The sequence below is a fragment of the Puma concolor genome, chromosome B4 (genome assembly GCF_028749965.1).
Source record: "Puma concolor isolate L17-30 chromosome B4, mPumCon1.1.hap2, whole genome shotgun sequence".
Lineage (NCBI taxonomy): Eukaryota > Metazoa > Chordata > Mammalia > Carnivora > Felidae > Puma > Puma concolor.
Window position 1 is genome coordinate 101,509,920 of NC_141673.1, and position 26,617 is coordinate 101,536,536.

Sequence of the window (26,617 nt, forward strand, 5' to 3'; positions counted from 1 at the left end):
AAAGATTAATTTGCCCTGGTCAGTTAGGGAGTATGAGCCAAAAGGTGTGTGTATCTGGGTGTATAGTCCTGATGCTGGGTGAGTTAAGGGTGTCCTCTTGAAGAATGATGGGGTTGTCGCACACACCCCCCTCCAGCTCAGAGCACTGTGTCCTCTTCAGCTTCTCCCAAACCAGAGGCTTTTAACTGTGAGACAGGGCAAGGGTGATGTGGTGAAATGCAGAAATCCTGCAACAGAGATCAAACTCGAGAAAAACGGAGACAGAACTAGGGAAGGAAGCCTGACTGACAGAGGGGAACGCTTGCTCTCCACCCCACCCAGCCTGAGGAGCCCAGCCCAGAGGGGTGGAGTGCAGGTGCCAAGAGCCCCCACCACACCTGGGAACCCCAAGAGGCCCTGGACTTCTCTCCCCGGCCTGCCCAAGGGCTCATTTCGTCAGTGCCAGGTTTAGGGCACGTTTGATGCCAGGCAACTCTCACTCCCTGTCCTAGGAGGCCGAGACCCAGGCCTCCCAGCCCTCTCCCACTTCAGGGGCGGGACTTCCTGTTTCTGAGGCTGCTTCTTTGCCTGGTTCAGCACAACAGAGCTGGTAGCTTTCCACTGGGCTCAGCAGTGTCTAGACCTGGTGTGGGCTAGCAGGGAAGTGTGTACGTTCTGCTGGGGAGGAGAATCCCCAAGAATCTAAAACCAGGACAGAAGTTAGCTCTCACAGAAGCTGTGCTCCCTGTCCATCCCTGGAGTGCTGATCTTGTCTTCTTGAGTGGTGGGTGGTAGGAGGGTGCAGCTGCTTTTTTACAGAAGAAAAGGGTCCTGACAGAACCTGACGTCAGCCACCCTCCTCCCTCTGCCCCGGGAAAGCAGGAGACAGGTTAAAAACAGAAGCGCGACCGTTTCTTTATTAAATTATACAAAAAGGGGAGGGGAGGGGAGGAGGGCAGCTGTGGGGCTCGGCCCCAACCCTGGCCCCACCCCGGCCTGGCGCTGTCTGAGAGAAGGGGATCTGAGGGAGACTCAAGGATCAGGCAGGGTAGGGACGGGCAGGACATGAGGCTGGGATGCAGAGGTGAGGGAGGAGAGGCTACCCGAGGAGGGGTGGGGAAGGGAAGAGGAGAGCAAAGACAGGGAGAGGAGCAATTGGGGACCAGCTGGGGAGCTCAGATGGAGCAGGTCGGGAGGTGGAACAATGGCAGAGTGAGGATGGAAGGGGCAGTGTCTGGAGAGGCGGACATGAGAAGGCTGGGGACAAAGAGGGTGGCAGTTCTGGTGCAGGGCCCAGAGCAAGGAACCGGGTGAAGAGTGGCTGCACTCGTCTGTTCCCACCCCCACCTCCAGGCCCCGCGGGGCCTCCCACCCCCAGCCCATTGGCAGGGGGGCTCATGCCGACGCCCCATTTTCTGTCTTCTGCCGCTTGGGATCCGCTTCATCCTGTGGAGGGAGAGTTGGGGTAGCTGCAAAATGGGAGAGGGACCTCCCCCTGTCCCTGCCCTGCTCCAGCCCCCGCCCGGGCACCACAGGCATCCAGGTCCAAGTCCAAAGGGCTCCCAGCCCCTGCTGCAGCCCTGACAGCCCCTCAGGCCCCACAACCCAGCCCAAACCTCCTCTTCAGCAGCTCTCTTCAGCGCGGGCCCTTCGTCGTCATCTTCTTCTTCTTCCTCATCTGAGGAGCCAGAAACGGGTCATTGGGGAAGGGCAGGAAGCTCTGGCACAGACCCCCTGTGGTCGCCCTCAGCCCTGCTTCAGGTCTTCAAGCCCACCCTGACTCTGTTCCTTTGAGCCCAGCCTCCCCTGCCCCTCCCCACCTTCTTCTTCCCCCTCATCCTCCTCCTCTCCGTCCTCAGCAGTTTCTTCTTCTTCCTCCTCAGCTCCGTTCTCCTCCTCCTGCGGGGGACCAGGAGGGAGAGCAGTGTCAGGCTGGCCAGGCTGGCGGTGTGCCTCTACCACCACCAATGGCAGGGGTGTTGAGGGCCCAAAGGGTGGGGCGCGGAGGATGGGAGGGGCCAAAGCAAACGCAGGACCCAGCCCCCCCAAGGTAACTGGAGGGGGGATCTGAGTCTCCACCTGACCCCTGCGCACCTCCACCACTTCTTTCTTTCGCTCTTTCCGGCTTGCCTTCTCCTCCACCTTCTCTTTCTTCTCCTTCAGGTCCTGCAAGAGAGAAAGAGGTCACCTTCCTCTCACCACAAATGAACTGCAGCCGGTCCCTCTCGCCCCGTTCTCCCTCTGCAGTGAGCTTTAGAGGAGTGTAAAAACGGAGGAGTTGGCCACAACAGCTCAGAGGCAGAACAGAGGTCCCCGGGTCCCTACGGCCACAAAGGGGTTAAGACCAGACACCTTCCCCAAGACTCAAGGGAGGAGAGAAAAGTGATGAAGATAGAGGAATGGACAGCCAAGGTAACTGCTCATGACCCCCATCAAGTTCTCCAAAACCTCCTTGGCTGAAGAGTTCAGCTCAGCAAAGCAAATCCCCTCCATCTGCTGGCAGCCCTGATGCCCCACCCCCTCTTGAGGTCCCTCCGCCTTCCTGGCCTGCCCCCTCCGACAGCCTGCCCTGCTCTGCCTTTTGTCTACCTCTGGGGCCTTTTCCTGAGTATTCCCTCTCCTGGGCATCCCTCCCGGCTTCCCCTCTCAGCCTTGAATGCCTTTGTTTGTCTGTGTGTCCCCCAACTCCTCAGGCTCCTACTTGGCCAAACACGACAGGAATAGGGAGAGCACCCCAGCCTGATGCACACCTACTCCAAACCAGTTCCGAGTAGTTTCCTCCTCCCTAAGCCCAGCCCCTGGTGCAGGCAGTGGTGTGGAAGGGTAGAAGTCACCATTTCCAGGGGCAACATAGGTAAAGTACGATAAAGGAAACATGGAAGGGAGAGGGTATCGGACATGGCAGATGGAGAGAAAGACAAACAAGGTCTGGGGTGGGATGGGAATGTAGTAGGGGAAGGTACCTGCCTAGAGTGCCCTCCCTCCACTGCCCCCCTCTCTCTCCTTCACCCCAGGAGCCCACCCAGCAGGCACACCTTTGATGTCTTATTCTGATGTGGCAGACAGGAGTTGTGCATGGGTCCCTTCTCTCTGGACATCACACTGGCCCTTCCAATTTAGATTCCAGTCCTCTTTCCACACCCCCCCCACCCCCACCCCAACCGCCCTTGGCAGGCACTGTTCAACTGTGGATGTCCCTGTGCCATCTGATGTGGTGCTGGTGTGCAACTCTGTGTATCTGATTCCATGTGGATGGAAGTTTTCTGTGTGAGTGGCTCTCCCGGGAGGGTGTGTCCTTTCTGGAACAGGATCAGGAATAGGAGTAGAGGTTGGTGCAGAATGGTTGACCTGGAGGGACACTCAATTCCCTTTTCCCTTTAAGAGGAACACAGAACACTGGACCCTCTCACTCCAGCTAGGTTTCTTCATGCCACTTCCCTGCCCTCATTTCGTTGCCACATGGTGGGGATGGCATTTCTACTACCTGGTGGGCTCTCCTCTACATCCTGGGCCTAGAGAGCCAGGGGCTAGTCAGCTTCTCTCTGGGGGCCCCAGCACCAGGTCTGTGCTGCCCTGGCCTGAGTTTCCCATCTGGCCTGATAGAGAGGGAGGGAGGGAGGGAGGGAGAACGTCAGGGAGGGAGGGAGACTACCAGAGACCAAAGTCCAAGGGGCCGGGCCCTCTCCTCCCCTGTCCTGTCCTTCTGGTCACTGTCCTTCCCTGATCCCTTTTCCAGGAGGGTGTGTGACCTAGGTCTTGTGCTAAGCAGCTCCCTGGCCTCATTAACTCAACACAGGCACACACACTGACACAGGCTGACACCGATTCACACACACAGCTACAGAGGAGCGCCCACGAGATCCGGAGACACATGGCCCGGTGTTTGGGCATCCTGGCACACACTCTTGAGACAGCACGAGAGCACAGCAAAACCATTCGGCACTCACAAAGCAGCAACATGGCTCCAGAACATCTACGTCTCCACATGCACACATGTAACTGACACGGGCAGTCCCACACACTCGCTGGATTACAGACATACAAAGACACCTACTCAGTGAAGTCACATGCCACCGCACAGCCCACCGGAGGGCCGCTAGGCACACCTTATCAGCTCTCACACATAGCCCCTCTCAGCCACTGCCTTTAATCCCACTGGTTGCCCTCTTTCACTTCTGGGGCCTCTAGGAGACCTCTGTGACCTCCTCAACAACCAACCCTACCCCCTCCCCCGAAGTCGGGCTCCCAGCCCCCAAGCGCTGGCCGAATTAATTTCCCAAAGCGACACTCAGCAGGTTCCCTAGGGAAATTAGAGGAAGGCTGGAAGAGAGGCAAGGGCAAAGGGATGGGGCCAGGGAAGGGAGCTGATGAGAGCAAGGACGGCTCGATGCAATGCCATGTAACGCTGAGCTTCAGCTTTCTCGAAGGCTATTCCCGCCCCGCTTCTGATTTTTAGGAATCCAAGACTCTTTAAGCGTGAAGGGGGCGGGGGGTGAGGGGAGAGGCTGGAGGGGGCTCTGGAGAGAAAAGAAAGCTGAAGGCCAGTGGGGGAAGAAATGGATATAGATGGAAGGGAAGGAAAGGAGAGAAGGAGAAAACAGACACAGGCAATAGCTGTCCGAGCACAGAAGCAAGAGGCGGTCGGGCCTCGAGGGGAGGGGCCCGAGAGCGGCAGCCTCCCGGGAGAGTCCTGTTTACTCTGGAGGATCTCAAACCGCTTAGGAGAGGAAAGGTGAGGTCAGACTGGAAAGAGAGCCGGGGAAACGGGGCGCGGAGAGACGGAGCGGGGGAGGGGCACGGTAAAGTGAGCGGGGCGCGCTCCGACGGGAAGCGGACGGGGTAGAGGCGCGCGAGCCGGAGCCGGAGCCGGAGCCGGAGAGGGGTGGGGACGGCGGCGGGGGCCGGGCGCGGGCCGAGCGGCGAGGCCGGAGCCGCGGCGCGCGGCGCTCTGGAAGCTAGAGGGCGCTGGCGGGAGCCGCGCGAAGCGGGGTAGGCAGCGCCGGGCAGGGGAGCGGGGGGGAGGGCGGAGTGGGGTCCGCCGGGACCCGGCGCCAGGGCAGCGTGGGGCCGTCGGGGTTAGCGTGGGGCGCAAGACCGCGCGGAGCCCGGGGATCGCGCGCGGTCCGGGCCGCCGCCGTCCCCGCCCGTACCTTGGCGCTCAACTCGGCCGCTGCCTCCACGCTCTTCTCCGACATGGTGCCGGGGCCGGGGCCGGGGCTGGCGGGGAGCCGGGGTCCCGGGGCCGGGACGGAGGGGCCCTGGACGGCGGAGGGTGGCCGCGGCCGGAACCTGGCGCGGTGGCGGCGGCGGCGGCGACAGCGGCAGCGGCGGCCGCTCAGCAAGCTGGGTCTCTGGAAGAGGCGGCAGAGGCGCGCGGGGTGGGGCGGGGGTGGGTCTGGAGCGGAGACCCGCAGGGCTGCGGCCGTCCGGAGGGCGGGCGGAAGGGCGGTGCGGGCGGTGGCCGGCGCGCTCCGGCCGCGGTCGCTCGGTCCTCGGCTCGCCGCCCCCGCACCAGCAGAGCTGCCGCCGACCAGCCGCTGCCGCCCCCGGGCAGGGAACCCGCTTATAAAGGCGGCGCTGCCCGACGGGAGGGGCTTCCCAGGGGTGGGGCTGGCGGGAGCGGGGAGGAGAGGAGAGGGGAGGGGGATGAAAGCGGAGGTTGGCGAGGTGGGGATAGGAGGATGAAAGCTAGGGGAGGGAGCGCGCAAGAGGCGGGAGGGAGGACAGGACCAGGAGGGGAAATGGAGAGACTGACGGTCGAGGAGAAAAGGAGTGGAGCGAGGAGGTGGAAAGGGGTGGGGTTCCTGCGGGGAGGGACCTCTCCGAATCCCGACCTACTGCCTGCGAAAGTGGAGTCTGTCTTTTGGGGGCGGACTGGAGGGATGGCCAGAATCCTACTGACCCTCCCCCAACCCCCCCTCGGCCCCCCCGCAAGAAATCCTGAGATTTTGCCAAGGGATGGGGTGGGAGAAGCAGATGGAAAGGCCGGGCAGGTATTTGAGAAACCAAAAGCTTAAAGAAGAGGAAGAGGGTGGCGGAGCTACTTCCACATCGCGCTGGCTTTCCGTTCCCGTCCTGCATCTCCATTCTCTGGCCTTAAGATGGAAGGGCCAAAAGGGCAGCACACCCTCTGTCCTGCCCTAGGCTGACATTTGTGACCCCTACTGGGTTCCTCCCGTCCTGGATCTTTCTCGAGATCTAGAGGTGTCAGAGGCCCTCCAGGCTCCTTCCTTCTCTTCCATCTCGGACCGCTCTTACTCGCCCATCTCATCTCACTTGTCTTCGCCTGGTCCTTCTTTTTCTCTTCATCCCTGTTCATTCATCTGTACCCAGACCCCTCCCTCACAACAATTTATACCTCACATCTCTCATTCTTCGGTTGCCTCTTCTCCACCTCTCATCTCCCTCTTCTACCCTTCCATCTCTGACCTCCCCCCCCCCCCCCCCCCCCCCCCCCCCCCCCCCCCCCGCCCAGACCACACTGTTCCTGTCCCATGTGAGTCTGTCACCAGGCCCTATATCCTTTGCTGATTCCCTCCAACTCCTCTCCAGGTCCTGATTGTCCACATTTTCCCTCTCTTTCCTTTTCTCTTTCTTCGGTTGCCATCTTCTCTAGCCTTTCTGGATTGTATTTGCCCCCTTTGCAAGGGGTTCAGGTCTGGAGTTCCAGCCCCGCCCTGTACCACTCATCCTCAGTTCCAGGCCCTCAGTCTTGGTATCTTTGGATGATTTTGAGAAGCTTGGAATTTCAGGAGCTGGGTGTGTTAACCGTCAGGAAGGTGGATGGAGTGGAAGGCTAGGGTTTGGAAAAAGATACCTTTGGTGTGTGTACACTCCCATATTTGTCTATCATTATCATTATTTGTCTTATTATTTTCATTTTCTTAAGAAGGACACACTGATCAATCATCATCATTTGGTATCTGAGTGCTTAAAAATACCATCTTTTGGGCCCGTGGTGTACACACTTCCCAATTTCTCTTTCTGACTCTTCTATCAGTTTCTCGGTCTCCATCTCCTCAAAAATCTTGGAGCCCCACCCAGGTTTTTCCTTGCCGGACAGACTCTGATCATCGTTCTCGGAGATCTTTCCATCTCTATCTCGATCTGTTTCTCTGACTCACTCACTGATGTCTTTAGCGATCTCTGACCCGCTCCATCTCTGTACTCTTCTTGCTTCATTTCTCTCCCTCTCCCCTCTCCTTTACCCCCCACCCAGTCTCCCAGTCTCGCTCCCTCCTGTCAGTCTCTCCTCTCCTTCCCACCCTCCTTTCCTCATCCCCTTCTCCACCTCCCAGCCCCGCCTGCCGTCTCGGACACCCTGCTGGGCTCTTACCCTGTTGCCCTGGTAACCGCCCCCCACTCCGGTCACCTCCACTCCCCTCCCCCCTCCAATCACCGCCACCAACAACCTCCATCCACCTTCCTCCTATTTTTCCTCAGAGCCAATAGAAACCCTGTTGCCAGGTGGAATGCTCATTTGAATCAGCCAATCCAGGAGTCTAACTGTTTGCCCTGCCTTATATGGGGATTTGAGGAGGGCCACTCCCCCCACTCCAGCCCCACAGGGGACCAGCCCCTCCACTGTCCTTTCTCCCCGCCCTGGAGAGAGCCTGGGACCCTCCCTCTCACCCTTGTAGGAGGGCCTGGCCTCCCATTTCTCTAACTGGGACCACCGGGGTTAGTGTGGGGAGTGGGCCGGACTGTGGGCTGGGCCTCTGGGCTGGGGGTGGGAATGAGGTGTGATTAGGAAGGGGAGGCGGAGGGAGCCGGGAATTTTGCCCAGGGAGGGGTGTCTGGGAGCGGAGGCAGCTGCAGTGGAAAATTCCAGGGAGATGGAGAGGCAGAGAATGGGAATCCTGCCCCAAGGCCCAAGGGAGTGCCTTGAGAATCTAAGAGTTTGGACACTAGGGTCCCCAGGGACCACAAGAAAAAGATCCAGGAAGCAGAAGGCCTGGATCTAATTCCCTTCCTGCATGGGAGAAGCATCTCTTATGCTTTTCTGTCTGGTTGGACAGCAGACCAGTCTCCTGAAGTCTTGGCTTCAGGAGAAAGAAGCTAGAAGTGAAACTTAGGATGAATTTGGAGTAAGCCGTGAGCTGAAAGCCTAACCCCATACCCCTTAGGGTTAGTCTCTGGGCCTCTGGGGCCAGCGGTGTTAAATGATGCCAGCTTGTGTTTGCTCCTTTCCAGAGAACTATTTCTGAGACCTTGTAGAGGCTTGCCTATTCATAGGGTTCTATTACTCCCCAGTCCAACTGAGATTTTCTCCCACTAGTTGAATGGGGAAACCTGGTGCTTCTTACGAATTTTCTGGAGGTTGGAAAAGGGAAGCCAGGTGAGAATAAGGGAGGCATGAGCCCCTGGAAACCAGGACTTCTGGCTTGACATCCTAGAGATTTACTTCCTTACCGTCTGGAAGGTGTTCAATTCTAATTATTACCTTCTCAGTCTTTTGAAATGTGGCAAGTGGTTCTTCAGTTTCCCCACTAGAGTGTCAGCTCTGTGAGGGAAGGACCCAGGCAGACTTTTTATTTTTTATTATTATTTTGTTAAGTAATCTCTGCACCCAACCTGGGACTCGAACTTACAAACCAAAGATCAAGAGTCACATGCTCCACCGACTGAGCCAGCCAGGCGTCCCAATTGCTTTCTTATTCCTAAGTGAATTCTTCCCTCTCTCCAGTTTCCTGAGGTTTTTCAGTTGCCTATTTATCTGATAAGTTAAGTGCTAAGGAAGGCCTAGTTATCAGTGAAGGCATTGGACAACAGAAACCTGAAAGTTGGACCTCCCCACTGCTAAGGAGTTGGACTCCTCACTGCTTTTTTTATTCTCATTCCACTTCCAATAACTCATTGTCTATTCCTCATTTTTCCTTTTTTTTTTTCATCTTTTCAAAATTCAGTGGAGAGTTGAGAGGAGAGGGACCCCTAGAGAGATGCCTAAACCAGCCTAAGTTTGCTCACGTTTGAGTTCATTGCCTACAGGAAATTTCCTTAAGATATCCTCTTCACAGCGTGCCTGGTGGCTCAATCGGTTAAGCATCTGACTCTTGATTTCAGCTCAGGTCATGATGTCACAATTCCGTGGGTTCGAGCCCTGTGTCTGACTCTGTGCTGACAGCGCAGAGCCTGCTTCAGATCCTGCCTCTCCCCTGCTCATGTGTGTGCACCATGCTCTCTCATTCTCTCTCTCTCTCTCTCCATCAAAAATAAATAAACATTTTAAAAAAAGAAAAGAGGGGTGCCTGGGTGGCTCAGTCGGTTGAGCGTCCGACTTCGACTCAGGTCATGATCTCGCAATTTGTGAATTTGAGCCCCGCATCAGACTCTGTGCTGACAGCTCGGAGCCTGGAGCCTGCTTCGGATTCTGGGTCTCCTTCTCTCTCTGCCCCTCCCCCACTTGTGCTCTGTCTCTCTCTAGCAAAAATAAATAAAATATTTTTTTAAATTTTTAAAAAAGAAAAGAAAAAAAAAGAAAGCCTCCTCACAACAGTAAGCACATCCATCATGAACACTACCCGTCCAGTTGTATCCATCATCATGTTCTACGCACTTTTAAGTAGAGGTAAAGTTTTTAAATTCCAAGTTTTCTTTTTGCCCCCTTTATGAAGCCTGAACTCTTGCATTTCAACAAATTTTTATTGAGCTCCTCCTTGGTGTCAGCCACAACGCTCTGTGATGGAGACACAAAAGCTGAAAAATGGTCCCTGCCCTCAAGGAACAGATGGGGAGATTTCAAGGGCAACCTGAAAAGGGACATGTGTCCAGCACTCTATCTACCAGGCAAACCAGACAGCACATGGTCCCCTCTATCAGTACACTTTTCCAAAATGCCTCCCAGATCTCTCCCGGTTTTCCAAATCCTTATACATTGTTCCCAACTCCAAACAGCCTCTGTTGGTTCCTCCACCCTTACTGGTGGTCTCCCCCGTCCCTGTGCACTAGACCTAGCACGACTGGAGGCACCACAGAGGAAGAGCTCAATAAATCACTGAATTCCAAGCCCTGACACATCATTTCGGACCCATTCTCTGAGCCTTCTCTACCTTCTTCTTTGAGCAGGCCCAGGAAACACACAACCCACTCCCAGGACACTGACTTACCTCTCTCTCTGACTTGGGATTTTCTAACTACTGATGTCCTGGTGGTCACTGTCTTTTTATGCTATCATCGTCACAACCAAAAGTTGTGGGCTTTCTTACTTCCCCATGAATCTTCTCTCCAGCAAAAAGAATTGGTTTTACCATCCTATGTCTCCTCCAGATTTTTTGATTGGCTTCTTTAATTCTCCATGCCCTCTTCCTGACCTCCTTCACTTTTAGACCAAGCATAGTTTGCCACTGCCCGACCCTCTACTGTCCTCCTTTAATTTCTCTCCATGTGCACTCTTTTCAAAAGGCCTTCACAGACCCTCTGAAAAGTCCAGAAGGAACATTTATAGGTGCTTTCTGGCTCTGTCCAATAAGATTTTCTGTGATGATGGAAATGTTCTATATCTGCACTTTCCAATGCAGTGGCCACTAGCCACGTGTGGTTATTGAACACTTGAAATCTGGCTAGTGCAACTGAGGAACTACATTTTTTAAAAATTAATTTATTATTATTATTATTTTATTTTATTTTAATTTGAGAGCGAATGCAAGCAGGGCAGAGGAGCAGAGGGGGAGAGAGAGAATCTTAAGCAGGCTTCCTGGGCCCCGGGATCATGACCTGAACTGAAATCAACAGAATGTCCAGAGCAACTCTGGCTGCTGTGTTGAAAGTCACATGGGCCATTGTTGTTGTATACTTTACCGTAGGTGCACGTCCGCTCAGGGTTTCCACAGTTTCACAAATTCAACACACCATGTGGCTGAGGCAGAGGACAGAAAGTAAAAATGAAAAAGCTACAGGAAAATGTTACCAGGCATGACAGCTAGAGACTCATTTTGTGCAGAGGGAGGACTCAGTAACCAGGAGAAGGCAATGAATGACAGTGTTGCCCGAACACTTGCCTGTGACTCAGCCTCCCTTAGCGATTCCACATGTATTTCCCTGGTTTTAAGCCCCACTGCCAGCACAGACCTCAAATATGGATGACTCTCAAACCCCTCTCTCTAACACTGGGACTCCTTCCCTTCTGTTCATCAATTCTTGGATCCTCTGGAGCTCTTCAAACCTGACGTGATCCAGGTGAAATTCCCTTGTTTTCTAGTTCAGTTAAAGGTACTGTCCTTCACCAGTTCATTCCTGCAGCAGAGTCATCCAAGACCACCTTTTCTTTCCCTCCCCAGGACTCCCACATTTCACTTTCTAAAGATTCCTTAAGTGCCTCCCCTTCTCTCCAAACTCAGTCCTGTCTCACTCGAGAAGTGAACATCACTTGTTGACTTTAAGCTTAATTCACTAGGGTTTTCAACCATGATCTAAGAATGTTTGTATCTCCAGCACTGACCTCCCTACCTGGCATATTGGAGAAGCTCAAAAATGTTTCCTGAAATGCATAAACTGACTTTCTACCTAAAATACAAATGGACTGTTGTCATTTCCCTACATAAAACCTCTTGATAGCTTCCCCACACCTATAGGATGAGGTCCAGAAGCAAACAGGGCCCTTCAAGTTCTAGTCCCTTTGAACCTATGTACTCTTATCTCTCAGCACTGTTCCCTCAAAAGTTTTGCTTCATTCAATGTTTTCCTCCTTACAGTTCTTCCCAAATGGAGCAAGCGTACTTTTGCACTGATCGCATATCCTGCCTGGAGTACCCTCCTGGATTCCCTACCCCAGTCCCCAGGTCACTGACTCCTTCTTCTGAACCACTTTTGCACTTTTAATATACATTTTTCTCTTGCAGCCTTCATCACAGGATTATAATCAAATCCATGCTGCCTACCCTTGCTAAGCTGTGAAACTTCTTGGGCAGAGACCATGTCTTCCTTGTCTTTTTATTCCCAGCACCTAGCACAATGCCTGGCACATAGTAAGAGTTCAGCAAATATGGACAGGAGCTACCGCACAGGTAGCACAAACTCCAATCCTTATGTCTATGTTAATCACAAGGCATTCTGCCTCCTTCAGAATGTCTTCTTGAAAAGATTAGACAATAGGAAGTTCTTAAGACTTAAAACCTCAAATTCTAATGCTGATTATTCACATTACCATATCTACTCAAGATGGTCTAACAACTAATATCATGTGGTCAAACTGCATATAGAACTCACTTATTTATTTTTATTTTTTTAATTTTTTTTTTTGAGAGAGAGAGAGAGAGAGAGAGAGAGACCAAGCGTAAGCAGGCAAGGGGCAGAGAGAGAGGGAGACAGAATCCAAAGCAGGCTCCAGGCTCTGAGTTGTCAGCACAGAGCCCGACGCGGGGCTCCAACTCATGAACTGTGAGATCATGACCTAAGCTGACTGAGCCACCCAGGCACCCCTGGAATTCACTTATTTCTGTTGTCTACATCTCCTTCTACTTTAGGTAGTCAGCTGCTAAAGGTAAGACTATCTGGATCAGTTATCCTGTGTAGCCAGCCACATGGTCAGAATCTTACAGCCAGACACAATTTCAGTATATTCTCAGACCAGTACTTGTATGTTCTCAGTACAATGGGGAAAGCAGAATGGTCATTTCTTTCTCATCCAGGCACCCAGGTCAAGAAACTTTGGAGTTATTCTTGACTCTTCACAAAAATAAATAAATATTAAAAAATATATATATATATATATATGTATATATGTGTACATATATACATATATATATGTAATCTGACCACTCCTCCTCCTCCACTGTTTCTGATCTACTCTAAGGTACCGGCAGATCTCACCTGGATTATGGCAACAGCATGCTAATGTTTCTCCAGAAAGGGACTATTTGTCCCCCAACAGGGACGATTTGTCCTCCAATAGTCTATTCTCCATACAGTAGTCAAAGTGATCCTTTTGTAGGTCTTACAAAATCCCACATTATCTGGCTTCCTTCTTTCTCTGTGACCTTGTCTCTTACTACTGCTCTTCCTATCTTCCTATCTTCTCATATCCAATAGTGCTCTTCCTCAGTCTAGGCACATTGCCTTCTTTGTGGTCCCTTGAACACACTAAGCATTCTTCTGCCTCGGGGCCTTTGCTCTTACTATTTCCTCTGCCCAGACTGCACTCACCTCATCTATTCCTGAGCTTGTTAGGTCTCTGCTTAAATGTCATCTCATCAGGGGGAACTTCCCTAGTCACCCTAAAAAGCAACCACCACTTCCCAGCTACTTGCCTATTCCTCTATCCCCCGTCTACCTTGCTTTATTTTTCTCTCACTACTGTATCTCCAGAGCCAGGAATATTACCTGACACATAGTAGACATTTAATAAATATTTGCTGAGTGGATACGGATATGAAAACAAACTGAAAAGTTGACTTAAGAAACATGCTCCTGAGTCACTTTTTAATCTTACCCTGACCTGGTGTTCACAGTACAGCTTACTCTACCTAGGGCACCTTAGCACTAATTTTCAGGGTTTTTCTCGCTTCCCCAATACATATGTGCCTATACATACACACCTACACTCAATCACACCCATTCGCTTTGGCTCAGGCAGGAAATCCAGCCTCCCCTGACTCGGACATCATTGCCCCATCCTCATTCTGTGTTAATATCCAACTGTCCTGGGATTGCCCCAAATGCATGACCTCACAATCTAATGGGGGCTCCTTTTCTGGCCCAGCTCTACTCTCACAAGGACTTCCTGACTTTGACTCCATCAGATAGAGCAGGAAATGTGAGAACCACATTGTTTCTCTTCCTTCCCCAAATCCTATCCTCCTTGTGTTAAGCCTCACTCCTGGCAGAGTCCACACCCCTCCTACATCTTGTCATATACAAGACAATCCAGTGACTGAAGAATTTCTGTTCATCAGAGTTCAGTGGACAGAGATGGAAGGAAAGGGAAGGAGGGAAGGAAGGGAGGGAGGGAGGGAGGGAGGGAGGAAGGAAGGAAGGAAGGAAGGAAGGAAGGAAGGAAGGAAGGGAGAGAGGGAAGGTGTGAGGGAGGGAAGAAGGAAAGAGAAAGAGAGGGAGGGACAGGAAAGGGAAGGGAAGGCAAGGGAGAAGGGAGACACGAACTCTGGTTGTGGGGGACATAAAGGTTACTTGTAAAATTACATTCCTTCAATTTCTGGGGTAGATGGCTGCCTATGAAGTATGTCTCTGGGGACTCTGAAAATGAGCTCTTGCGCTTCCGTCTTCATCCCCACATATTCAATAATTTCTTTTTAACTTCAGACAAAGCCCAGGTTTGGAGCTTTGTCTCACAGTTAGAAGCTAAGTTGTAATTTGTAAATACTCTTAGGAGAGGTAATACACTGATTTAAAATCAGACAAAGGTAAAAATGACGGACATCAGATTCTTGTTTTGGAAGAAAGAAGAGAAAGTTTTCTACACATCTAAAAAGCAGTAGGTAGACAATACCAAGTAGTGGAAAAAGAAAAAAAGAGGAGGCCAGATCTCCTATCCAATTCTGTGAAAGTTGGACATAATGGGACGAGAAGGGAGAGGCTGGAAGGTGAGGGACCACACTTATAAGTCTGGGCCACAGAATGCTCACTGAGAGAATAACTGATCACATGCCAAACTGCCTTTGGGGCAAGAGGAAAAGGGGCAGTTGCAGAGTGGGATGTCCAGAGATAATCTAGAGAATAAACTTCAAAGATGTGACTAAATCTCTTCCCCAGAAATATCAATGAAAAACAAATTTTCTTTTATGCTGTTTTTGTCTTTCTTTGGTTTTGCCAGTCTGCCAGCTTCTAAATTATCTGTCCCCCTCTGTCTCCACTATTGTTTTTCCCTCTTTAATGATGATCAAGTCCAGGGGCACCTGGGTGGCTCAGTGGGTTAAGCGTCAGACTTCAGCTCAGGTCATGATCTCATGGTTTGTGAGTGCAAGCCCCACATCAGACTCTGTGCTGACAGCTCGGAGCCTGGAGCCTGCTTCAGATTCAGTGTCTCCCTCTCTGTCTGCCCCTCCCCTGCTCACACTCTGTCTCTCTCTCTCTCTCAAAAAATAAACTTAAAAAAAATGATCAAGTCCAAAAAACCTGACTGAGAAGCCCTGCTCCCAGTACCTTTTTCTGAGCCACCAGGAACCCCCTCCTCCTTCACCCCTAGTGAAGTACATATTGGGAACAAGTGTTTCACGTTGTCAGCCTCCACACAGCACTAATATGGCTAGCAGCCAGAGTAAAGAACCAGGGAGAGCTAGAGTTTGGAAGAGTCTGGTTTAAAGTCCCTCCCTAGACAGTCCAAATTCCCCTGACACCCAGGGGGAGGGCCCTTCTCTCCAGTGGGGCCAGATTTTATGCAAGACATTTAGTATGTCAAAGTTTCAGTCTTTGGCCTTGGAGTTGGGTCTTCTGGGTCTGATTTCAGCTCCACCCCTGGGTGATCCTGGTTAATGGAGCACTCCACCCCTTCTTCTCCCAAACTTTAGACCCTTGACCTACCAACCTACCTGCCTAAAGGCAAGAAAGATCAGTGCAGGACTCGGAGCTCTCGAGGACACAGCAGTCAGAGAAAAAGAAAGGGGAGAGACTGGCGCTAAACGAAATGATTTCAGAACTACAACCTTTGCCCAGACCTACCCTTCACACAGGGTAACTGAGGGGTCCAGGAGCCTCGCCAACGCCAGTTCCCAAAGGGCTGTAGTTCCAGCCTGGCCGAAGAGCGCCATCTGGCGGCCAGCCCTCCCAACCTGGATTCTCTTTGGCCCCGCCGGAGTTCTCGAAGCCAGAACTAGACAGGGGCAGAACTGTCACCTCCTCCTGTACGTCACTCCGAGGACCCCGCCCCTGCTTGGAACGCGCCTCCTCCCGACGGGACTGGCCCTAGCGCCTCCCCCGCAGAACGGCCGCCCTTCCTCCCTCTTGGGCTGAACGCCGCTCGGGTAGAAAAATCTGCTTAATGTTCCCCCCCAGGATCCGCCCCACCCAGTCGCCCACAGGGAGCCCGCCCCTCCCCGCCATGGGAATCTGCCCCACGGTCTCTTCCTTCCCCTGAGGGAACGTGCCGCACCGCCCTCCCCCGCCCCGTCCCTCCCGAGGAAGGGGAGCCTCTGCTCCTCCCCCACACCCTCGCAGGGAGCCTCTTCCAGTCCACAGAGCCCAAATCCAGGTTAGTGATGAGGCTTCCCCTCCCCTGGTCCCCGGAAGACCCCGCGGCCGCCAGCTCCGCCGCCCGGGAAGCCGGCCCCAGCCCACTCCCCTCGCCCGCCAGTGGGCGGAGCTCCGCGGGCCCGGCCCCGGGGCGGGCTGTCCCATCGTGACGTCACTTCCGTCCGGGCCTGGCCGCGGTTCGGGCTCCGTGGGCCGAGGGGGGGTACGGAGGTGGCAGCCTCGGGAGGAGGCGGCGCGGGAGGCCGAGGAGCACCAGCCCGGACCAATCCCGCGTCCCGGGCCGCAACCCCCGATTCTGCAGCGCACCGAGAGGCGAGACCGGCCGGATGGGCCGCTGAGCCCGAATCGGGGACCGGTGAGGCTCGAGCAGAGCGGGCAGCCGGGGCCAGGGCGGGAGCGGGCCCGCGGGGCTGCAGGGTCTGGGATGCGGGGAGGGGAGAGGGCCAGGCCTACCGTTCCGGCTCGCCCGGCGGCAGACAGGCGCGGTGGGGATAGTGAGGCCGGCCTGGGGGAGGCCTGGAGGCGGCTCGGGGTGAGAAGGGGGCCGAGTGGCTGGGGTCATTGCTGGGGCGAGGGCCAGCCCTCGGGATTCGCATCTGGAACAGTGGCGTCGGGGGAGGGGGCTATGCTTCTGGCCAGGGCTCTTGGAAGAGGATGGCTGTGAGTGGGGGGAGGCAGAAGACTGCGAGGCTTGGAAAAATTTTCCACGGCCCTCCTTGAGAGGTTTGAAGAGCTCTTCTCTCCCGTGAGGGTGGTGTCGACCACCACCTGGAGAAGGGTCTCACTGGAGTTTGGGGGGTTCAGTTACAGCATTTGGAAGGGACAGTGTCCTGAGTCCCTTCACTGAGCCAGGTGTGCAAAAAGCCTGGCTACCTCCGAGTAGCTGAGCCTCCACATCTTTACAGCGTGGAGCCCCCTGGAGCTAAAATCAGGATGTTCCGTTTTATGAGGGACGTGGAGCCCGAGGATCCTATGTTCCTGATGTGAGTATTCCCTCCCCCTTGTGTTCTAGGGCGCTCATCCTACTCCAATTCAGGTCTCTAAGTGATTCAGACAGACATCTGGGTTCCCATTGCTGGCATTGGCTGGAACCAGCTGGATACTCAACTCTAGCTCAGACTTGGAGAGGAAATAGGCGTCTGTGCCACTGTTTCCCCATGACTTTTCTTTTTTGCTGGGGGAGGCGGGGAGTGGGTGTTGACTGTTTGGCCCTTCTGCCATCCACACTGTATACTCACTCCACAGGGACCCCTTTGCTATTCACCGTCAGCATATGAACCGAATGTTGTCAGGTGGCTTTGGATATAGCCCCTTCCTCAGCATCACAGATGGCAACATGCCAGGGACCAGGCCTGCCAGCCGTAGGATGCAGGTAATGGTGCTGCAACATACCTGAGACCCAAAGGAAGCCTGGAGGGTTCCTTTGATCTTTCTTGCGCTTTAGCCAGCTTAACAAGTGGAATGATCTTTTTTTAGGAGTCGGGGAAAGGGTCTGCCAAAAGGGTTTTGTGATCCCCTTTTGAGAGGAGGATGGAAAAAAAGCTGGGCCCATGGGCTTGGGGTTGTAATGAATAGTATGTGGTCTCTAATTTGTTCTTTGTGTTTTCCTGCAGGCTGGGACTGTTTCCCCCTTTGGGATGCTGGGAATGGTGAGTCCTAACATCTTTGTGTCCTTCCATCTCATACACACTCTAGGCCCTTAGATATTTTTTACAAATGTGGCTCTCTGGAATAGCTTTATGGGTAACCCTAGAATCTTTTTAAAGTTGATTTATTTATTTTGAGAGAGAGAGGATGAATCCCAAGCAGGCGCCGTGCTGTCAGTGCAGAGCCCGACTCCGGGGTTCCATCTCACAAAGTGTGAGGTCATGACCTGAGCCAAAATCAAGAGTTCTGTCACTTAACTGACTGAGCCACCCAGGCGCCCCTACAATCTTTCTATAGTGTTCACAAAGCTCTGGTCCTGTTGTGTGCTCTGAGTCCTGTGGGTTAAAGATGTTCACTTACTGACCCCTGCATTCTAGGAGCAATACCTATTAGGGAAATGTGATTGCCTAGCAAAGTTTGTCTTCCTGAGGATTGAGATGCAGTTGAAGGGCCAGCAAGAGATGGCTTTTTAGAGGTTTTTTTTGTTTTTTACTATTTCATGCCCACCCCTTTTTTTGTAGGTTATAATTCATTTACTTGGGTGTGCTTCTTAAAGATAGGAGGAAATAAGGCAGTCAGGAGAACAAAGATGGGATCAGAGCAGCCATAGAGACTGAGGAGGAAGGTAGCAGTATGTGGGAAGGGAAACACGGAGAGGAACATTCCATGTACTGGCCATGCTAATGAAGAGACAGAGCTGTTGCTCCGTGTGAGGGAAGAGGAGAAAGGGAATGTGTAGCCATGCGTCTAGTGGGTGCCTAAACAAGATAATCTGAGCACTGACTTTGCTTTCCTGACTCTGTTTTCCATCTCTTTGCTGCAGTCAGGTGGCTTCATGGACATGTTTGGGATGATGAACGACATGATTGGGAACATGGTGAGGCTCTTGCGCCATACACTTTTGCAGTCTTGTTCTCAGTGATGGCTGGCGACACCTTCTTGAGTCCTCTGAGGCGGGGCAGGCAAGAGTGCGCTAGGGAAAGGCTCAAGCCAGATAAAGTCATTGAACCCAGAGAGCATTGGGTTCCCTTATCTGTTCTCGTGGCCTAACTAGGAAGCAGCAGGAGCAGTCCAACTAAGCATGCGATTAAGGCTCAGTCTCTAAAGGTCTTTCTTGTTTATTGTTGGACTCAGAGGAATTTGGGGGGTACTGATGAGTCCTGATGTTTTCTCATTTCTCATGTTTTGTAAGAAAGATACAGACAGGAACAGGCAGCTGAAATGTGGGATCCCTTCGCCAGAGGGACCGTTCAGTCCTGCTGTGTGTTTTCCTCCACAGGAACACATGACAGCTGGAGGCAATTGCCAGACCTTTTCATCCTCCACTGTCATCTCCTACTCCAATACGGGTGATGGTGCCCCCAAGGTCTACCAGGAGACGTCAGAGATGCGCTCGGCACCAGGCGGGGTGAGTTGAAGGGCTTCTGATATCCCAGAGAACACAGGGTTGAATGACACGCACAGAAACCCTGGCTTCTTTTTTCATGATTGGGTTGGGGGTGGTTTGTGTATCCCAGCTTGGTGTAGCCAGGCTTTGGAAGGGACAGCTGTGTGCTGTGTTCTGCCTCCTCCCAGATCCGGGAGACTCGCAGGACCGTACGGGACTCGGACAGTGGGCTAGAGCAGATGTCCATCGGGCATCACATCCGAGACCGGGCTCACATCCTCCAGCGCTCCCGAAACCACCGCACAGGGGACCAGGAGGAGCGGCAGGATTATATCAACCTGGATGAGAGTGAGCCTTCTTTTCTTCTCATCACCCTTCTGGCTCCTGGGCCGGTAGCCACTGGTCCCGTTCCTGCGAGCTAGGAGACACCAACCAGCTTTCTCTCCTTACCTCTGTAGATATTTCTTGGCAAAGTTCTGGGTGGACCTCCTATTCTTTTTTTTTTTTTTTTTTTTTTAATTTTTTTAAACGTTTTTATTTTTGAGAGACAGAGAGAGACAGCATGAGTGGGGGAAGAGCAGAGAGAGAGGGAGACACAGAATCCGAAGCAGGCTCCAGGCTCCCAGCTGTCAGCACAGAGCCCAACTGCACAAACCCACAAACTGTGAGATCATGACCCGAGCCGAAGTCGGACACCTAACTGACTGAGCCATCCAGGCGCTCCAGGCCTCCTATTCTGACCTCACTTGAGCCCTGTCCTGTCAGCTTTAGGGGCTAAGTCAAGCCCTGGCAGTCTCCTCGCCAAGGAGAGGCCAACTGTCAGGATCAGTTTTTTTCTTTCTCAAGTCAATAACTATTTATTAAGTACTTATCGTGTGCATGGCACTATGCTCCTTAACTTCATAATTACCCCGTTCCTGATTTCCTTCTTGAATAGTCCTGCCTTAGGCCTGCTGGTGGCTTCCACATTGGAATCGCTGTTGGCTATTAGCTCGTGGAACCATATGGAACCCCAGACTACTAAGAACAGAAATTGTTGGTGTCCTTCAACATGTCCCCACACATAGTTTCAGCCTTTGCTGTATTTGTTCACCTGAGAAGGCTGTGGCTCAAGCTTGCCTCTGCTTCCAGAAGCCAGCCTGTATATTTAAATGTCACGTCTGGTCTCTGTGCTCTTCAGGTGAGGCTGCAGCATTTGATGATGAATGGCGGAGGGAGACATCCCGATTCCGGCAGCAGCGCCCTCTGGAATTTCGACGGCATGAGGCTTCAGGGGGTGGGGGACGAAGGGCTGAGGGGCCTCCCCGCCTGGCTATACAGGGACCTGAGGACTCCCCCTCCCGACAGTCCCGCCGCTATGACTGGTGAGGGCCCTAGGCCCTCAGCCTCTCTTGTAAGTATTGAGAGGGAGGAATTGTAAGGTGTCAGGCACGGAGGGGGGGTTGAGGCACGTACCCGTGCACATTCCTTTGTCATGAGGCAGAAGGAGTCCAGGTGCCCAGCAATTACTGCCTTTGATGGTGTAAGTTTTAGTTGGTGTGAAGAGAAGAATGCTGCCACTGGAATGGGAGAGTAAACCCAACTCCTGGCCTTTACGTTTTGTCTTTTGACTCGCTCTTCTCTCTTTCCCTTCCAGGTACAGGCTGAGAGGCTGAGAAATCATCCCCCAAATAACTTTTTCCTCTCCAGCTCCCACTCCCAATTTAATATTAAATTAACAGGCAAGCTGGCCCCCCACCTCTCCCTGGGGGTCTCAGGGAGAACCTTTCACTGCCCCCTTTACCTACTTTTTCCTTCTTTAATCCCCTACCATGATGAGTCCACTTCTCCTGTATCTGCTAACTTGATTTTTCATTTTGCTGCTCCATCTTTGAGCCTCCTCACCTTCCCTTTTCTACCCTCGCCATGCATCGAAGGGGCTTTTGGGGTGAGCTCTGGGTTTAGGGGCTTCCTCTATCCCTCAGCTGCCCTGGATCTTTGCCCACCTCCTCCTCAGATCCCCCACTGCAGAGGCCACAGCCCTTATCCAGGGCTGTGTGTGGAGGGAGAGGACTGGCTCCCAACCCTTTCTCCCTTCCCACTCCCTGCACATCACAGAAACCTTCCCTACACCCTCCTCTGCCTTTATTTTTTGATTTGTGCAACTTGTAACTAGGTGTTTATGGAATAAAGGAGAATGGAAAAAAGAGCAAGTAGGATTCTGGCTTTACTTTTGATCTTTTCCCTGTTCAAATTCAACCCTCCTGTCTTCTCGTCACCTTCTTGCCTTCCCTCTGTCTCCACGTGTGGCCTTCTTAACTCGAGTTCAAGCCCAGTACTTCGGTGGTAACAACAGTGGGACAGTCAGAGCCCAGAGCAGCAGCAGCGGAAGTCAGTTGGGCTAGGCTGATGGGTGAAAACAAGCAGTTTCACCCTTGGCTGCTGTCTCCCTTGCTTTTACTGTAACTTCACATGTCAGGGAGAATGTAAGGCATGTCTCCTAGGTGCCTGAGGAATTTGGTGCCCCTTGTCCCTTGGGCATAGATTCTCCCCTGGACTGTGGGTGGGAACACGTGTGGTACCGAGCAGGAAGGCACAGGCCTTCGAGGGGGAGGCACTTTGGAGTCAGCAATGTCCTTCCACCCTCAGTTGTTGAGAATTTGAGCCCAGGGAAAGAGACCAGAGAAGAAAACCAACCTGGAACCTGAGCAGTACTGGAAGGGCATGAAGGGCTCAAATTTCTTAAGACGTTCACTCTTGGCTTGACCTGGCTCGGCCAAATGGGTCACTCTGTTCTTGGGAACTTAATGACAGTAAATGCTGGTAAGGGTCTGGTGATGGTTTCTTTATAACAATCTTTGGTTCTTCTCAGTTGATGGTAAATCAAAGTCAAAGAAACAAAACAGCACAGGCACCTGGCTGGCTCAGTCAGCACAGCATGCGACTCTTAATCTCAGGGTTATGAGTTTAAGCCCCATGTTGGGTGTAGAGCTTACTTAAAAAACAACACACACACACAAACAACTCCAGGCTCTGGTTCCTCTTAGGGAAGGGAGGATCTTTCCCATGTCCTCTGTGAACAAACAGATTCAAGAGGATCTGTCTAGTAGCTGAACAAGCAGAGGGAGGAAGTAGAGAGCAACGATCATACATTGACGTCCTATTCCAGGACACGTGCCAAATCTCATTACATAGGGCTGGTGAAGATCCATGATCGGGGTCAAGGGAACCAACCCTGTGGCCAAAAGAATCCAGGAATCTCAGAAGTCAAACAAGTACAGGCTCCCCCCGCTATCCGAAAACAGAGTGTTCCTGTGAAAGCTTTCGGAAGCTGAAATGGCATAAAGCGAACTGATTACTATTAACTTCTATGGAGAAGTGTTTGAGCATTCCCAGACCCAAAAAATAACCTTGAATTTTCTGAAACCATCTTGCTAAGGGACGCACAGAGCAAATGGAAGCTCACAGACGGCTCAGAGCTAGGCCTGATGCAGAGAAGCTGAGTATAGCTCTGGGGGAAGGAGCGTGGTGACCGCCCTCTTGCCGCTCTGGGCATATGGCACCTCTACAACTTGCTGCAAAATCAAAAGCTTGCCAAAAGCTATTTTCACTTTGGCAAAAGCAAAAATCCCCTTCGTATTTCTTTGTGTTAGCCCAAACCGGTCTTCTGCACATGTGAAGTGGCTTAATGTAAACTTGTAAAAGGTGAGGGGTGCCTATATAGATAATTCATCTCCTCCCGGGTGGCTGAGTGGCTGAATTGTAGATGATGGGACTCAAAGCATCCAAAGCCGTCAGTCCCAAGTGTCAATCTGTGCTCTGTCCAAACAGACATATATGTCCTTCTGGGAGTGGGAACAGCTTTCGTGAGTCTCCTGTGGAGCCCACAGGACAAAGATCCCTAGACTTGTAAGGGATGCCCAGAGGCTGGGTCCTCGGCTCTGCCACCAGCCCAGCCATGTGGTCTTGGGCAAGTTATTCACTTCCCCTGAAGTTTCCGGCAAGCTGTAAAATCTTAGGCTGCAGTTCATGGCCAACCTGGTCAATCTGGATTTCACAATGCCCACACTCACAGGTATGGTTCTGAGTGGGGGCTGGAGCAGGGCAAGGGTTACCCGGATTTCATTCTAGGTGAGTCAACCTAGTGTTTCACGAGCTCTCTCATATGGGAACTGGCTTTCAGACACATGAACTGATTTTCACCCCTACTTCCTGCACTTGGGTGAGGACCACCCTTCAACTCAGTGCTTCTTACTCCTAGAACCCGTGACTGGTTCTCAGCAGGGATCTGTTGTGGGGAGTTAGTGAGCAACATTCTCCTAGTGAGGTGCCCAAGAACCAGCCCCCTGGCACTTGTTGACCTGTCTGTCACTGCAGGGTGAGGGCCAGGGGGCAGAAATGGGAAAGGAACCCTGGGGAAAGAAGCCGACATTTTATTTCTGGTCAACTCTCCAACTGGGCCCAGCCTCATTCACAACAGCCATCCCCCCAGCCCTTGGCCCCAGCATCTGGAGGACATGGTTGGACGCATTATTTTCCTCATGGCTGATATTTGGCTGGAGGTCAAGCTATCTACAGGAGTGAAATTATGAACGCAGCCTGACTTGAGTAAGACCTGGCTCCACCACTTAGCATGACCGGGAAGAATTCTTAATCTCTCATCAGTTTCCCACTTTGTAAAATGGACCAGGAAGAATTCTTAATCTCTCATCAGTTTCCCACTTTGTAAAATGGGCCTTTCTAGGCGCTCGCTGATGGCAGTGGAGACATGGGTCCATCCTGCAGAACTGAAATCCGTGATGTAGTATGCAGAAAGCATTTGACACAGTGCACGGGTTACAAATGACTGATTTCTCCCTGATTCCTCTGTCTTGCTCCTTTGATGCTCTCTGGTGATCCTCATCTCTGTGCCCGTCCTCAGGACTCCTAAAATACTCCCAGCCACAACTTGGAAATCATCATCCTGGCCTCCAGCCCTCTGTGGTGCCAGCTACCCAATTATTATCTTCTGCCCTTTCCAGACCAAAAAGTGGAAGCAAATGTTTTGGGCCACTCTGACCCAGGTCTGCTTGCAGTTTGGGGTGTTTTCCTTCCTATGGTAACAAAGGGCCTCGGGTCCTACTGACACCCTTTATCCAATGTCCCTTTCCTCCCTTCTTCTGCAATCCAATGCCCAAGTCACAAACCGGTCACCCAGAGGACCAGGAGTTGATCCACAACGATAACCCAGTATTCAGGTCTCCCAACCCACATACTCCAAGTGCACTTAAATACTCCACATACCTGCCCTGCCCCGATGCTCCCAGTCCTGGGCATGGGGCCTCCCAACGGCTGACGGAGCAGCAAGGGTCAAGGTTTCCTTCTCCCAGTCCATTCCAGTTGGGATAGGGATTAAAAAAAAAAAAAAAAGTTGTCTTTATTTCTCTCCTTAGACATTACTGGGGTCTTCAGATTAGAGGGGTGGGATCCAGGTGGGGCTGCACTGGAAGCTGGGGAGGTGAAGACAGGGACAGTTAGGCACAGGAGGTGCTAAAAGGTAAGAAAAAAACAGGGGACTGGGGACATGGGGAGGGAAGGCCTTGGGTATCGGTTCCGCCAAGCAGCCTCCCAGCTAGCCTCCAACCCTGAGGAGAGCCTGTGGGGGGCACAGAGCTGGCATGGCGTGAGGGACGTACATGGAGGGGCCTGGGATGCAGAAGGCGGGCAGAGCTGCTTTGGAGGTTGGGCAGGGAGCGCTGGCAGCTCTGAGCCTTCCCATCCTCAATGTCCGCCCTTAAATGGGAGCTCTAGGGAGACAAGGACAAGCAGGTGGTGCTTCTCCCTCTGGGCTCAGCCCTCCCTGTCTGCGCCCCCCTCCCCGCCCCTATGCTCTGCTCTGACTGTCCCTGGGATAAGTTAGCACTCCAAGTTCCTTGGCCCTTGTCTGCCCTTTAGGATTTTTTTTCTTCCCTGAAGACCTTATCTTTGGCATAGGAATAGGGTGCTGCCCCCAGTTCCCCTCGGCATCCCTCCCACCCTCTTCATCTGCTGTCACCTGCCACCCGGAGGGCTTGCAGGTTCTGGAGAATTACCTCCAAGATGTAAGTGTTCGCCAGCCAAGCGGCCAACCGAGTGTCCGCAGCTAGGACATTTGGACACATGGAGCTGGAAGATAGGAGAGGGGGGCATGGGATACGGCCCTAGAGGTGGACTTGAGTCTCTAAAAGGGGGGGAGCAGAAATACCTTAGGAAAGGTCAAGGTCACACTGAAGTGGGAAATGGTTTGATGGAGAGATTCTTGGAAAACTGCTGGTGACTTTAGTGAAGATATCCTGGGTTTGTGTGTGTCGGGTGTGAAATTCCCAACTGACAGGCAACATGGCAGGGAAGGGCAGAAGCGGGTTCCCAATTCACATAGACCTTAATGTAAGCAAACCCCAGTTTGCTATATGCTAAATATATGCTATGAATAACGATACGCTATAACACTTTTAGAGTTAGAGACCTTGCGGCTCACCTCCTCTGGATGTTACCAAGTGTGGTAGCAGATGGGCATCACCACCCCGGACCTCCTGAAGCGGAATCTTGAGGTTGGAGAGGATTCCACACAGCTTAGCAACAATTACAGGTGTCATCCAAACCCCAGCTCCTATGTCACTGCTTAAGAAACAGAGGTGACTGTTGACCACGCAGTTAGCTAGCTAGCAGCACTGCAAGAGCCAGGGCTCAAAATCCAGATTGACACAAAGGATACTAATGGGTTGTACAGAATGTGTCACCATTGGGTTCCTTTATTTTTTTTTTTATTTTTTTTAACGTTTATTTATTTTTTTTTTGAGACAGAGAGGGACAGAGCATGAACGGGGGAGGGGCAGAGAGAGAGGGAGACACAGAATCGGAAACAGGCTCCAGGCTCTGAGCCATCAGCCCAGAGCCCGACGCAGGGCTCGAACTCATGGACCGTGAGATCGTGACCTGAGCTGAAGTCGGACGCTTAACCGACTGAGCCACCCAGGCGCCCCACCATGGGGTTCCTTTAAATAGTTCCTCGGTAATTTTTAAAAACTTTTGTATTAGGGGCGCCTGTGTGGCTCAGTCGGTTAAGCATCAGACTTTGGCTCAGGTCATGATCTCGTGGCTCACAGGTTCAAGTCCCACGTCGGGCTCTCTTCTGTCAGCATGGAGCCCGCTTCGGATCCTCTGTTTCTCCCTCTCTCTCTCTCTGCCCCTCCCTTGCTTGCACATGCTGTCTCAAAAACAAACATTAAAAGAAACAATTAAAAAAAATTTTTTTTTAGTGTTTATTTATTTTTGAGAGAGAGACAGACAGAGCGTGAGCAGGGGAGGGGCAGAGAGAGAGAGGGAGACACAGAATCGGAAGCAGGCTCCAGGCTCTGAGCTACCAGGACAGAGCCTGACACGGGCCTTGAACCCATGAGCCTTCAAGCTGTGAGATCATGACCTGAGTCGAAGTCAGCCGTCTAACCGACTGAGCCACCCAGGCGC

The 26,617-nt window shown here is 52.5% G+C and overlaps 2 protein-coding genes and 1 long non-coding RNA gene across 5 annotated transcripts; 1 reads left to right on the plus strand and 2 right to left on the minus strand.

The window, feature by feature from the left end:
- Positions 1-869: 869 nt before the first annotated feature.
- Positions 870-6,066, minus strand: PTMS (parathymosin). The gene is made up of 6 exons (XM_086715135.1): positions 5,986-6,066; positions 5,130-5,813; positions 2,074-2,145; positions 1,800-1,878; positions 1,596-1,657; positions 870-1,425 (listed from the first exon to the last, which is right to left on the minus strand). Exons 1-6 carry the CDS (start codon positions 6,064-6,066, stop codon positions 1,375-1,377), a joined length of 1,029 nt encoding a protein of 342 aa, XP_086571261.1. The 3' UTR covers positions 870-1,374.
- Positions 6,067-16,266: 10,200 nt separating this feature from the next.
- On the plus strand, positions 16,267-21,345 carry MLF2 (myeloid leukemia factor 2). The gene is made up of 9 exons (XM_025930265.2): positions 16,267-16,474; positions 17,025-17,102; positions 17,365-17,491; positions 17,733-17,768; positions 18,590-18,643; positions 19,046-19,174; positions 19,342-19,501; positions 20,334-20,546; positions 20,790-21,345. The coding sequence occupies exons 2-8, from the start codon at positions 17,053-17,055 to the stop codon at positions 20,519-20,521; spliced, it is 744 nt and encodes a 247-aa protein (XP_025786050.1). The 5' UTR covers positions 16,267-16,474; positions 17,025-17,052; the 3' UTR covers positions 20,522-20,546; positions 20,790-21,345.
- On the minus strand, positions 18,869-25,744 carry LOC147579366 (uncharacterized). Of its 3 annotated transcripts, XR_015253840.1 has the most exons (5): positions 25,629-25,744; positions 25,204-25,276; positions 24,416-24,621; positions 20,247-20,712; positions 18,869-19,571 (listed from the first exon to the last, which is right to left on the minus strand). It is a non-coding gene; the product is annotated as an uncharacterized LOC147579366 (long non-coding RNA). The 3 variants fall into 3 exon arrangements; XR_015253841.1 differs by having other exon boundaries at positions 18,869-21,538; positions 25,629-25,743; XR_015253839.1 differs by having other exon boundaries at positions 18,869-20,712; positions 25,629-25,740.
- Positions 25,745-26,617: the final 873 nt, after the last annotated feature.